This window comes from Dryas octopetala, chromosome 4, assembly GCF_963921425.1.
Source record: "Dryas octopetala chromosome 4, drDryOcto1.1, whole genome shotgun sequence".
NCBI lineage: Eukaryota > Viridiplantae > Streptophyta > Magnoliopsida > Rosales > Rosaceae > Dryas > Dryas octopetala.
The window spans coordinates 15556514-15570395 of NC_141369.1; the positions used below are offsets into that span (position 1 = coordinate 15556514).

At 37.6% G+C, this 13882-nt stretch overlaps 3 protein-coding genes and 1 pseudogene across 4 annotated transcripts; 1 reads left to right on the forward strand and 3 right to left on the reverse strand.

Moving 5' to 3' along the window:
• Positions 1–246: 246 nt before the first annotated feature.
• Positions 247–1048, reverse strand: LOC147287274 (agamous-like MADS-box protein AGL62 pseudogene; annotated as a pseudogene).
• A 666-nt stretch (positions 1049–1714) lies between these two features.
• Positions 1715–3771, reverse strand: LOC147287275 (uncharacterized). Of its 2 annotated transcripts, none has more exons than XM_086241939.1 (4): positions 3625–3771; positions 3323–3425; positions 2418–2566; positions 1715–2083 (listed from the first exon to the last, which is right to left on the reverse strand). In XM_086241939.1, exons 2-4 carry the CDS (start codon positions 3420–3422, stop codon positions 2006–2008), a joined length of 327 nt encoding a protein of 108 aa, XP_086098065.1. In that variant the 5' UTR covers positions 3423–3425; positions 3625–3771; the 3' UTR covers positions 1715–2005. The 2 variants fall into 2 exon arrangements, with proteins under 2 accessions (XP_086098065.1, XP_086098066.1); XM_086241940.1 differs by having other exon boundaries at positions 3633–3741.
• Positions 3772–4334: 563 nt separating this feature from the next.
• LOC147287276 (aspartate--tRNA ligase, chloroplastic/mitochondrial-like) lies at positions 4335–9906 on the reverse strand. Its single transcript, XM_086242582.1, is given in 15 exon segments — positions 4335–4839; positions 5117–5174; positions 6188–6268; positions 6378–6476; positions 6869–6940; positions 7035–7069; positions 7072–7221; positions 7313–7529; positions 7925–8047; positions 8228–8348; positions 8575–8666; positions 8763–8834; positions 8987–9098; positions 9218–9321; positions 9413–9906. Coding segments are annotated over 15 exon segments (1983 nt in total). The 5' UTR covers positions 9890–9906; the 3' UTR covers positions 4335–4669.
• A 1459-nt stretch (positions 9907–11365) lies between these two features.
• On the forward strand, positions 11366–13860 carry LOC147287277 (uncharacterized). The gene is made up of 3 exons (XM_086240211.1): positions 11366–11877; positions 11994–12409; positions 12517–13860. The coding sequence occupies exons 1-3, from the start codon at positions 11424–11426 to the stop codon at positions 13654–13656; spliced, it is 2010 nt and encodes a 669-aa protein (XP_086096337.1). The 5' UTR covers positions 11366–11423; the 3' UTR covers positions 13657–13860.
• The last annotated feature ends 22 nt before the right edge of the window (positions 13861–13882 follow it).

Here is a 13882-nt window from a genome sequence, read left to right on the forward strand (position 1 = left end):
GACCGTTATCCCAATGATTTTATAAAGAATCTCATTATATATGCTAAAGTTATTAGCTAGCTACTGCATGTGCACCAAAGATGTGTCCAAATTAACCTTATAATTATTCATTTACAACCACATATAACTGAAGGGGATAACAACTAATACTCAATAAGTAGCTAACGAGAGGTGCTAGCTAGCTTGTAATTAATTTTGTAACTGCCTTCCAAATGAGAAGAAAGAAGATGAGCAAAGAAACAAAATTCAGAACAGAACATGTCCATAACCAAAACCACAGGCACTGGCAGAGGTCATGGAAGTATGGAACCAATGATGAATGAACCATGAGATCCTCCAATCTCAGCAGGTTTGCTATCAAAAAGATGATGATCATGATCATTACTCCGAATCCCATTCATCATAAAGAATGGTGAAGACTGCATCAAAATCTTGTTGGCTTGCAATTTAGTCACATTCTTCTTGAGCTCCTCCAATGCAACCTTCAAAATATGGAGCTCATCAAACCCAAGTTCATCAATTTGGGTTTCCCACCAACACTCCCTAGTAGCTTTGCTCATTTTGTCAAGTTCTTCTCCTCTTTTTTTCTCAGCTTCCAACTGGTTTTGGGTCTTTGTTAGCTCCATGTTGAGCTCATGAACACTGTCATTCATGCAGTATTGAGTCTCAGCAATTGAGTTGGAGTCTGGGTTTGATGTAAGAAAGCGGTGAAGGATAAACTTGATGTTAGGGTGGCCGAAAGAGAAGGGCTTGTTGGCCGGAGAAAAGACCACCATTGCAATCTCAACCCCACAAAGTGTGCAGAGCTCACTGGCCTTCTTGAAGAGTCCTGAACGGCGTTTGGAGAATGTGACTTTGTAAATTGCTTCTCTTGGGTATTTTGGTCAATGCAATCTTTTGGCGACCCTGGCTAGGCTTCTTCTTCATCACCATAGTAAGAGTTTAAAGGATGTATAAGAATCAAAGAGGCAGGGAGATACCCAATATTGCTTGCTCGTTTTTGTTGTAGTGGAGCTTGTGATGGCTGAAGGGTTTTGAAAACATGTATTTATATGGGGTTATGCATTTGTTCCTTATTCTTCCTCTTGAAATAGCACTTTATGTTGGATATTATTGTCTAATGGGGTCTTAATGCTCTGTTACCGTATATGATTAAGCCAAGATCTTTTGGAAGTTATGAAATCTTATTCACTTGTGTATTAGTTTCATATAATTACTATTGAACTAATACACAAGTGATTATGTGAACCACATTCGGGGAGAAATTCATCGTATACAACCCGTGATTATGTGAATGACACATAATAAAATGTTTGATGTAATAGACCAGTGGTAGGGAAGAATTTTTGTTAAGTGAACCACCCCCAATTCGGAATAAAAGGGTCAATCCTATGGTCTCTTAAAATAATACCAAGGACAAGGACTTTACCCACGGAAAATGGAAAAAGAAGTTCAAAATGAGCTCCACAGAAATCCAAATGCAAAACAGTATGTGCATTTGGACCATCATCAATCAAAATATCAAATTCTCAAAACGGCTGTTCTGAACTGCAAGGTGTGCATAACATTTAATTCATTATGAACAATGCAGACCATTTAATTTCCATCTTTATTCCATCTATCAACACTTTTTTTTTTAATAAAAAAACCCCATTTTCCAATAAAAGATCCAGGCCAATCACCTGGAATCCCCCCTATTGCAAGACAAAGCAAATATGCAAAGGTAATTTCTCATTACAAAGCCATTTTGCTAGAAAGAACAATTAGACACCAAGGAGATATGCAACAAGGGTGCTCTGGTGAAATTACCAAAGTAGATTGCTCAACTAAATCCAATACATCTTACACTAAACCACTAAACTTTATCCATGAAATTCAAATAAGGGTGAAGAAAGACCAGAATGTTAAGAACGCAAAAGTCTTCTTTCACAGTTCCATACACAAGTATCCGGAAGCAACAGTTTGCAGCAGAAAAAATCTTAGTGTCATGCTGCTCCCCAAGTAACTAGGCTTTGACTGGTTGAGCTCGAGGCCTCCAGAGTCCCAGCCTGTACTTGTGGGTGTATTTCAAGATCAGCTTTCTCTGCAAAACAGAAATCATATATCAAATTTAGTCCATGGGAAGTAATCAATGCCATTGTGAAATGAAGACACCATGCTTACAACACTCAAATCCTAAGGGAAAGAAAAAAATAAAAATAAATAAACACTGTTCTCATTCCACCCCTTCTTCAGCAATGTATAAAGACCCCCAGTAAGAACGAAACAAGAATGCTGATACCAAACCTTTAGTATAGCTGCAAATGTATACATTCCTAATTGAAAATTAATGTTACAAAACGCAAACTTTAAGGTGTTAATGTCTAGGCGAGTGTGTGTGTTTGTAAAGTAAGTGATAGAGACTTGAGATTGATTACGTGTTTGCAAGGGATACCAAGCTTCTTCAGCTTGAGAGTACGAGTGACAAGCAGCTTTTGGAAGTCACCAATCTCAGATTCAAGCTTGGCCGCATGGGCTTCCACTCCATTGCCTATTCCATTCAAAAAATCTGGTATTCCGACTTTCACTGCAAAAAAACAACCACAAAACCCAATTTTGAGGTTTCCCATTGACTCCGTTTCATAGAAGTATCTCTTTATAATAAAACCTCAATTTTATAGAGAATTTTGTTATTCTGACACAAGAGAACGTAGACCATCCATTTAGCCAAATACAGCTAACTATAGGCTATGTTCGACACAAAACTATAAGCTATACATAAATATATCCACTTTTCATTCCCTTGAAGGTTCTCAATCCTTTAGCAACCAGATGGAAGGAAAGCACAATTTTTTTTAAATACAAAGAAAAGTTACAGAACAGAACCCAAAGTAGAGAAAAATTCCTCACTAAAATAGATAGTTAAATAACCACGAAACATTTTCACAAGCCTTTCTTCATCCCTCAACTTTCTCAGCAACCAAACAGGTGAGGGTTAGCATAACAAACCTCATTCACAATTTCTTCTTTGTTATTTTTTTTGTTTTTTTTGTTTTTTTGGATAAGCGACCAATAATGTTTCTCACTTCCATCAGAAACTAAACATAGAGCCTTACAAAAACTCAATTTATTTTCCCATTTCTTTCCGCTTCTTCAATTTTCTCAGCATCCAAACAATCAATCCCACCTAGCTACTTAACTACATAACCAATGTATCTTTTATCTTTGAAGAAGTGCAAGTCACAAAATTCATAAATTTTTTTGTCTACCCTTTTCTTGGGAACAAAGAAAAATGGAAAAAAATCAATAAGCGACTACTAATCCTAAAACAAAATGTGCTTACCTAAGTATGGGTTTGATTTGGTGGAGAATCTGGCGAACCCAGTTGTTGAATATGGTTCCAGAATTGCTCTTGTGTTGAATAGTATTTGCCTCCATGCCATTTTCTGTTTTATATACACACCAAAGCTGAATTCAGTTCACCGAAATATAAATCTAACCTATCCAAATCCAAACCTTGCAAACAGAGCAATGGAAGGTAGTAAAATGACTATATTTCACTACTCTCACAAACTTTCCCGAAGAACCATAAGAAAAAAAATAGCCAAAAAAATCCAAGACAATCAGATTAAGCTCGACATTTACCTGATTACCTGTGAGAAGGAGTGGAGGCGAAGAAGATGAGTGAGACTGAGAACTGGGAGAGGGGAGTGGGGTTGGGCTTTGGGGGCTGCGCGGGCTAGGCCTTTGGTTTGGGCGCTGGGGGAGACCAGAAGATTTTACATGTATAAATTATAATATCTTATTTACTTATTTATTTTTCTTAACTCTTTTTTTATAATTAATTAACTAGTCTACATATTTGAACTTAGGAACACGAATAAAATAAGAAAAATTTCTATATGAACCTATAGATTTGATTAATGGATAAAAATTTAAAATCTAATTCCCAAAAAGTTATATATAACGGATTAAATTTTCTCAAAAAATAAAAAATAAAGGACTAAATTTTTTCCCAAACTTTCTCAAAACTTAGGTAGGGATTCTTTTTCTTGTCACATTGGCTAATGAAACTTATCTTACGAAGTTAATGAGAACTATATGTCCGTCATATATAATAACTTTTTCTTATGAAGTGAGTAATTTTATATATATTTGGTTCGATAACCTTCACCTAGAAACATTTTCCTTCATTTGGAATTCATATGAATCACCAAAAGGAAAAAAAAAAAAAAAATCTGTATGCTTTTACTAAGTTCCGGACGAAAAAAAAAAAAAAAAAGAGTTTGGAGGCTTCCTGCATTTGAATTTCAAGAATTATGTGAGCTCCATAACAATTAGAAATGGTAAAGGATCAAAGCTTATGAAAAGCTTTTTCATTTGATAAAAAAATATGAAAATTTAATGTACTTGCCGGTTATAGATAAACCTCTTCTAGCAATATTCACATGGATCTGGCTGCTATGAGTTGAATTTCACTGTTATGTGGGAGACACTGAAATGAGATGATCATAAACATATTCCTCCAAAACTAGAAAGATAAAATTACTAAGGGATCTAAATTTTTGCCTAACTGTCTAAATGTAGATCAAAAACTTGGATAAGATCTTGGTAGTGCAATCAACAATTGGGAACAGAAATGGGTAGTGCAATCCTTCTGATGTGGTTAAGCTGATTGAAGAAGATGGTACTAACGAGTCTGAAATGAGAGATCTTGTAGCTGCTGGGGGTCCACCGTAGATGGTGCTCGAGTGAGGGCACATTGTGCAGTTGTTGTCTTGGGGAAAGCTATGACATCCCTAATGGAATTAGCACCTGCCAACAGCATAACCAATCTATCCAAACCAAAAGCAATTCCCCCTGCATCAAAAAATCAAAAGTAGACTCTGTCAAAATACAAACATTCTTGCACTTGGTGATTACATTTACACAAAGGCGGAGATATATTTGACATGAGATATATTTCCTGTTCGGGTTGCAATGTGTCTACATATATACATGTGCACATGTGAGGGACAACCAGTACCTCTCCACTAACAATGGCAGCAATTAGGAATCAGACATGCAAGTGAGATATCAAACATATACACGTAATTAGACTGTTATAGAGCCATGTCCTAAGTATAGAACTCAATACCATGTGGAGGAGCACCCATGTCTAATACCTCAAGAAGATAGCCAAACTTTGCTTCAGCCTGCAGACAAAATACAACGATGTCAAATCATTGGAGAGAACAAAGCGTTCATATTACTAAGCTCATAATGAAGTCTTAGGTCAGAGCTAAAGTTATTAAGCTCAATAAAAGAAGAAAAAGCATACCAAATAAGCCAAGAATGTCAGTAAGAGAAACAGTGAGTGGGGATAAAATTGCAAATAACTTCCGTAAAGAGAAGATATATTACACAGACATCCAAATAAAATTACAACTCAAAAAACCATTGAACAGAATCCAATCATTTTCAGATGAGTGTAAGGCCCCCACAGGTCAGCATCCGGATCCATATGGTCATGGGCCAATGCCAACAGGTGTAATTTTTATAAAGGACCGCCGATCTGAGGCAAGGAATTTAAGTTGCCAAATGTTTAACACAGGAAGGATAGACCAAAGTCTTGTACTTGTAGAACATGTTACTAGTACTTACAACATTAATAATGAAATCCTGACTTGTCTTTTACTAGACCCATAAAAGTCACATGGGTGAAACATGACTCTACTAGATTTATCGTAAGTAACCTATTTGTTAATATCAAATGATTCGATTATTTCTGGGTGGTTAGGCTATTATAGACAGGAGCTGAATGTAACATTCTAGGATCCCATATCGCCAGTCCCTTGTTAGAATAAAAAATCGTTTTGAATGGCATTATTGTGACCCCCTTTTAATATCATTTTTTTATTACAAGTTTGCATTTAATAGAATTACTTAAAGACAATGTTAAAAAATATTGGATTGCCCGAGCATGGTGACTGCCCTCCGTTAAATTTAAAAAAGAAAAAGAAAAAAAGAGGGCACTACTCAGATGGATGCAGCGGCCATGGCCGCTGGGGTGCATAGATTGGGGCAGCAGCCCCACTCTTCTTCATTGGCCCATAGTGTACCGTTTATACATTAAAGATGAGCAGATTCAGACCCAACCAGTTGCCATATTAATTAATGTGATAAGTCCACAGGCCCAATTACAATGCAAAATAGATTGTGTACTCACTTGTTCAGGCGAGATGCCAACAATTTCCAAAAGCTTTTGCTGGACCTCTTGTTTATAAATTCTCAAACTTCCCCCACCAATCTGAAAGAACAGTAGGAAACATCACATCAATTTTATATCTAGGAGAGAGCATTAGAAAATGCCTTGGACTTGAGGCTGCTAGAGGGGAAACGCACAAAAGATAGTATACCTCAACTCCATTGTAAACCATGTCATAAGCTAAAGCACAAGCGGAGGAAAGATCTTTCAAGTCTTCAGGGTTTGGGGCAGTGAAAGGGTGGTGCAAGGCCTGAAAATCAAAAGTGATTTTGAGCATATATGCACACTGTACAGACAAGGAGAGATGGAAGATTTAACAAAGAATAATGTAACGGATTATTCTTTCTCTAACAGATTCATAACCAATGAACTAACACAGTTGGAGTCTCTAACTAATGCCTGGAATAAGACACAAGTCTTGATCTAGCTCTTTTGTATGTTGCTTAATATCTGGTATCTCATTATGTGGCAGTTCTTTAACATCAAAGTGATAGCAAGGATTAAATATCATCCCCATATCACAAGTTCCCATTGATAACCACTCAATTGTGAATCAGTGTTAGTACAAATTTTTTTTTTTAGGCGGACATGATAGTACAAAGTTTACAGGAACAAAAACATATAACAGTGCAAGAGACAGACCTCAAGCCTTTTCTCTGAATCGATCCACTCAAACATTGGGAAATCAGTCACCCATAGAATTGAATGCCTGGTCTAGATATCAGCCATAATATCCAAAAAAAGAGTCAGAAAATGAAAAATACTATAACTATATTCATTCTATAATAGAAGGAATGGTAACACTTACATCATCAACCAAACCTAGCTCATGTGCCACAAAAACCTAAGTCGGTCTAGAGTTTTATTCACTGATGAATGATGACCCACTGCAAACAAGATAAGATCGCCTGGTCTGGCAGAGCAACGACTCAGAAATTGCTCTATATTTGTTTGATCCAAAGTAGATACTAATGCAGGAATCCCCTCAATTCCTCCTAAGAGTAAATTATAAAAACCATAAATTGTGAGATACTGAATGAGAAATATCTCAACCATCATAAATAAAGAAATAAAATTACTTTTTACCATCACCCAAGACCTTCAGGAAAGGTAAACCCTTAGCTCCAGATTTGATCGCTTCATTGTAAATATCGCCTTTCTTTAGAGCTGTATTTGAATAACGTTTAGCACCTGAAGGTATGCATAAAACTTTGATAATTCCCCCACTTCTCAAAGTATCGGCAAAAACACTAAAGGGGGAATCTGAGAAAATACAGATACCTGCAATTCCAATCAAAGAAACCTCTTTTTAGCAATCATTCACAAAAATTATAAATAAAAAACAAAGGAAAAACGAAAAGAAAAATGTTGATCAGGTATATCTAGTAAAACACAATGAAACATAGTTAAACCTTACATAAACTTTGTTAACAAAATGATGCAAGCAATTAATGATAGTTATTATATGGAAGAATGCCTTGATAATCAAAGGGTTGAGTATTGGAATACTAAGAATTTAGATATATGAAGAGTCATAAATGTTTTACAGGAATACTATAAGATGCAAGGATGATATTATTCAACAGTATCCAGTTTCAAGTTTTAGAGGCCATGAAGTAACTGCATCTATTATAATCTGTTACAACAATATAAAATCCATTAAATGCAAAAATTTTAAGTCAAGGGAAAGATGATTACATCTTTCAACTCAAGGTCGAATCTAATATCTGGCCTGTCTGACCCATATCGGCTCATCGCTTCAGCATATGTAAGCCTAGGGAAAGGGTTTGGGAGATGTACACCTTTGATCTCTAAAAAAACCTGCAGGATTCAGATCAAGACAGTTTTGTTGTTATAATAACAAGGAAAAGAAAAAGTATAACACAGTAAGAGATGGTATGAAGTCATCACAGAAATCATGTTGGCATCATAACATTAAAAACATAGAATCATCCCAAGTCCAAGAGGTTTTCATTCTTGCCTATGCCAATCAAAACCAACCTTTCTAATCAAATCTTCATTAAGTCTCAGAATGTCCTCCAAAGGAGTGAAAGCAAGCTCCATATCGAGCTGTGTGAACTCAGGTTGTCTATCAGCTCTTAGATCTTCATCTCGAAAACATCTGCACAAAAAGAAACACATTGGACTCAAAACCAATTTCAGTTGAAAGCCTGTACAAAGATCACATTATTTGACTTATTATCATAGAGCTTAAGGAAAATGGTCATCTGAAGTAACGAGCTTATTTAAGGAGCGCAGAAAGCTAAGAGAGCATTTGAAATAAGCAACTACCAACAGTGAAAGCTACCCAAAAAAAAAAATCTGACAGCAACACACCACAAAATTACTTGGCTATTTGATAATACTTATCAAAACTGGAAACCATTAGCATTTGCTTGAACAGTTGCGAACTTTGAGGCAAAGCAAAAAATGTTCCTGGCTTCAAATTACACATTAGAGAAAATCAGCTCCCCAAGCTAAGATGGAAGTATAGTAAAGTAAATATAATTTCGTGCATAATTGGGGGGGGGAGTACCTGAACTCTTGAGGGAACTAAATAGTCTCGGGCACCTTCTGGTGTGGATCTAGAGAGTATTGGAGTCTCAATCTACCTTACACCATGTTCAAAGAAAACCAAGATCAAAACAAAACTTAACTCTCTCTCTATTTTTGTCTATGGAATAAAGTAAGCAATGAGTACGGAAATTAGAGACAAAAGTACTTTCGTTTATTGTTTATCAATATGTCACAAAATGGTACCTCCACAAAACCATGTACATCCTCTAGATATCTTCGAATCAGTTTCACAACTCTATGCCGCAACATTATGTTGAAATTCATTTGTTGCCGGCGTAGATCAAGGCACCGGTATCTAGGAACACATATCTGGTACTCTTCATTAATACAGCTCCAACAAATATTATGGTAAAAAAAAGACAACTTTTAATCTTTGATGCTATTAAAGTCAAACACTAAGAAGTGTGAGATTACCTTAAACGTATCTCCTCCTTAACAGAATCTTTTGCTTCAGTAGTAACCAAAAATGGCAACTTTGACCTCACAGCATTCAATACCTGAACATGTTCTGCTGCAATCTGCCACCCAAAGATACATACAAATAAATGGTGACCCAGTAATTATAATACTATATTACCAATGGGTTTGCATTTGGTGTATAGGTTGCACCTCTACCCAGCCGGTTTTCATCTTCTTGTTGACGGAGTCGACCGGTCTAGACCGGACAAGGCCTTCGACGGCGACCACATACTCAAGCCTCAAGTCATTTATGGCGGAATGCGCATCGGGAAACGTATCGGGAAGCGTGGTGACCTGAACGGTACCGGTGTGGTCTCGGAGGTTGAGGAAAGTGAGGCCGCCGTGGACCCGGTGGAGGGCGACCCACCCGCAGAGAGTGACCCGTTTGCCCACGTCGTTGGTGGAGAGTTCGCCGCAGAACCCGGTTCGGGTGACCCATTGGAGTGGAATTGGGGGCTTGGGAATGGGAATGGGAGGAGTTGGTGTGGTGGAAGCGGAAACGGAGAAGATGGTAATTGTGGGGTTGGGGAGAGAGGATTTGAGGAGGAGGAAGGCCAGGAATAGGAGAGGAGGGAGGGGTTTGGAGCGGAGGGGTATGAGAGGGAAGGTTTTGCAGAGGAGGGACATGGCGGGTACACACAGAATTTTGCTGTGGAATGTGGATAGAAGAAGAAGAAGAGACTTGGAAGTTGGAAGGGTTTAAGGATTGGGTTTTTTTTCTATCGTTTTACTTTACCTGTCATTTTAGCCCTTTTATTTTCTGGGTCAATTCATTTTAACCTAATTTGACTCATATGAAATACCATTTTTAATTGATTATTTTATTTTTTTGGGTCAATTTTCATAACGTTTTCTGTACTCTTTCTATATCCCTCTCCATATAGAAAATAGTATAGAAGATGATATGTTGAACTCATGTTCTTTTCCATGCAAATGCGGTTTACTGTTCCAACTTTAAGAAAAAGTCAGTTTTACATCTTGGTTTTCATTTTAGAGGTATAATTGTTGTTTGAGAACCAACTGATGTGAGAGCATCGATGTTATGCCCAACTTTGACTAACTAGGTCCAATGGATTTGAACAAATTCAATGAATCCATTGAATGCTAGTTTTAGTAGTAAAAAATCACTCATCTTATCATAGATTGTTGTGTTTTCGTCTCAATGTGAGACTAATCTTATTCTCACTCATGACTTTCTTTGAGTTCAACGTGAGACTAATGTTCTTTCTTAATTTATTCTACTACATACCATAACTATAACATTATAGATAAGTTATTAGATCATTTGCATTCAAGAGGGGCCTATTATAAGCTTGAACTCATTATTAGAATGATTGTTTGATAAATAAATAAAAAGCAATCCCAGCACATAATTAACTTTCCAGATGAATACATTTCACTACAAAGTACATGCAATTTCTTCCAAAACGTAATGAATTTCTCATCTTCTTTTCTGGAAGGGGTGGTAGGGTAAACCTTGTCATATTGCCTGCGTTTACATACTGTTCACAAGCTTCTCTGTCCCCTGCCTTCATTTCTTTTTCCCAAACTTCACACGATTTGCCTACACGCCAAAAAGAGACTAAAATGAAGTTTCCCAACGGACACAATGAGTCAGCATTGCTGCATTGGGGCCCCAAATGTCGTTCTCTGAAACCCTATTTCCATCTGCTTCATTTTCACTTCTTTTCCTCCCATTTTCTAGCCATACTTATCCCATCCATGAAATTATAGCAAACATGGTTCCACGAAAGGATGACATTGTGGAGAAATCACTCACCAATTACCATCCAGTTTATGGCTTTTGGATTCTATTTTTTTCTTGTAATTTTAAAGTTTTGCAAGTGCTTTCTCTCTGCTTGTATTATATTCTACAGATCTTGTCAACATGGATTTTCTTGGAAGATGCTGTGAGCTTTATGGACACTTAAAGTCAAGCACGTGCACTTACTCTCAAAGTTTGTCATTTATTTGTTTGTCAACCTTTACCAATTTCTCTACCTTTCACACTAGCAAATTTCCCCATCTAGCAAATTAATATTCAGAGAACCTTCCATCTTTCCTATATAATAATATGGCTGGAGGAGACTTGTGTACTTAGAGCTCTCTAGTGAAAGAAAAAAGGAAAGGAAAAAGAAAAGTAGAGTTTTGAAGGTTTTCAATGGATTTTAGTCTTTTAGAGGCAATTAAGAGAAATGATATGCCCACATTTATTAGCTTAGTTAAGAAAAATGGAGGAATTCTTGACCAGAAAGAAGCTGATACTTGTAACACACCATTACACCTTGTGTCAAAGTTTGGATGCCTTGACATGGTGTCCAAAATTGTCACGTTGCGGCCTGATATGGTTGCTGCGGAGAATAAGAACCTGGAGACTCCAGTCCATGAAGCTTGTCGAATAGGGAATGCCAAGGTCTTGAAGCTGTTACTGGATGCCAATCCTGGGGCAGCTAGTAAGCTTAACACTGAAAAGAAGAGTGCACTTTTCTTGGCTTGCAGCTATGGCCATCTTGGTGTGGTGAATCTCCTGCTGAATGAGCCCGGAATGCTGCATTTGGGGGACGATGGGCTTGATCAAACTTGTATCCACGTGGCTGCGTCTGGTGGACACATGGGTAAGTAGTAAAATTCTCTCATTCAAATTGACATGAAAATTGACACTTTGATTCATTTTTAGGTCCATGTACTTAACTTTTGCATACGTATAATGAAATCAGTATTTCTTGTGCAGATGTTGTTGGAGAGTTGCTAAGAGTGTGTCCTGACCTTGCTTCTTTGATTGATGAGAAAGGAAATTCACCACTGCACTATGCATCTAGCAAAGGACATAAGGAGATAACCTGGACACTCTTAAAGCTTGATCCAAAACTTGCTGAGCAATACAATAACAATGGTTACACACCATTGCACTTGGCAGCAATAAATTACAAAATCTCAGTCCTTAAAGGATTTGTCTTGATGGCCCCAGCATCTTTTAGATATGTCACAAAAGATGAGGAGACTGTATTTCACTTGTCTGTGAGATACGGCCAATTTGATGCTTTGAAATTCTTGATCCATGTCTGCAATGGTATTAATTTGTTTAATTGTCGAGATCATTATGGTAACACCATCTTACATCTTGCAGTTTATGGAGCACGCCATCAGGTGAGATATCATATCATTAAGTAATTTTCAAGGTTGTTTTTGTTTGGATCATAATTTTTTGCATGTCCAATTATGGCTTTTAACAACTATATTCATGTTTGTTCCAGATAGCAGAGTACCTAATCAACAAAAGAGTGGAAATCAATTCTCGGAACTGTAGAGGACTCACAGCACTTGACATCCTTGACCAGTCCAAGTACAGGGTAGAGAATCAGCGTCTTGAAGCTGTATTCATGAAAGCAGGAGGTAAAAGGAGCACTGAGTTGTTACCTCATTCCCCAAAAGTAGATAGAGTCAATGGTCAGTCAGTAACACTCCTTGAAAACATGCCAAAAAGAGCCCAATTTTTCAAAGAGCATGAGTTGCAGCTGTCCATAACAGGTGAAATAGGTTCTCCTGCTTCCAAGACCCCATCTAGCTTATCATCACCACAGTCTAGAAAGTCATCTAGTTTGCCATCTCCCCAATCTAGTAAATCGTCGCCTAAGCTGCCATCACCCCAATCTAGCAACTCATCGCCTCAGCGTCAAGTTGGGGAGGTATTTGACTATGAAACACAAAAGCCAGAGTCCCTGCTGTCAACCATTGAGAGACTCCACAATCATCCTAGCAAAAGACACCAGTCAGAACTGAGTGACATTTTCTATGAGCCCCGAAAGAAGCAGCATAAGGCATATAAAGAGGCGATACAAAATGCCAGGAACACTATAACACTAGTTGCCATTTTGATTGCAACAGTTACTTTTGCTGCTGGTATCAGCCCCCCTGGTGGTGTCTATCAGGATGGACCAATGAAAGGGAAGTCAATTGCAGGCAGGACAACGGCTTTCAAGGTCTTTGCAATAAGCAATTATGTCGCGCTCTTCACGTCACTCTCAATAGTTGTTGGTCTTGTCAGTATCATCCCCTACCGGAGAAAGCCATTAGTAAGACTATTGGCATTTGCTCACAAGGTCATGTGGGTAGCTGTGGCATTCATGGCAACAGCATATGTTGCAGCAGCATGGGTGATCATGCCACATGGTCAGAAAAAGGAATTGGTGCTTGTTGGTTTGTTGGCTATAAGCATTGGCACTCTGGGAACAGTTTTCATTGGTCTATGTGTGATGCTAGTTGGTCATTGGCTACGGAAATCGAAGTGGAGAAAAGGAAGAAGACAAAGAGGGGAGGCTGGTGTAGATCTTGAAATGGGAAGCCAAAACTCAGATGTTGAGAGCTCATACAATCTGGGATATCATTCATACTGAAGTTTTCACATCCCAAAAGATTGATAAGGAGATCTGGTTTGCAAGTAAACATACCTGATTATACTAATATGAAACACTTTGATAGATTTTATTTCATTATTCTTACTTTATTTGATTTAATTGTTATAGTGAGGTCTAATATGTACTATGTTGATACCTGATAGTCATAGTATAAATGTTCTCCTGTTGGCTTGTTTGTGTATAGTTTCTTACTAGTATACTGCCC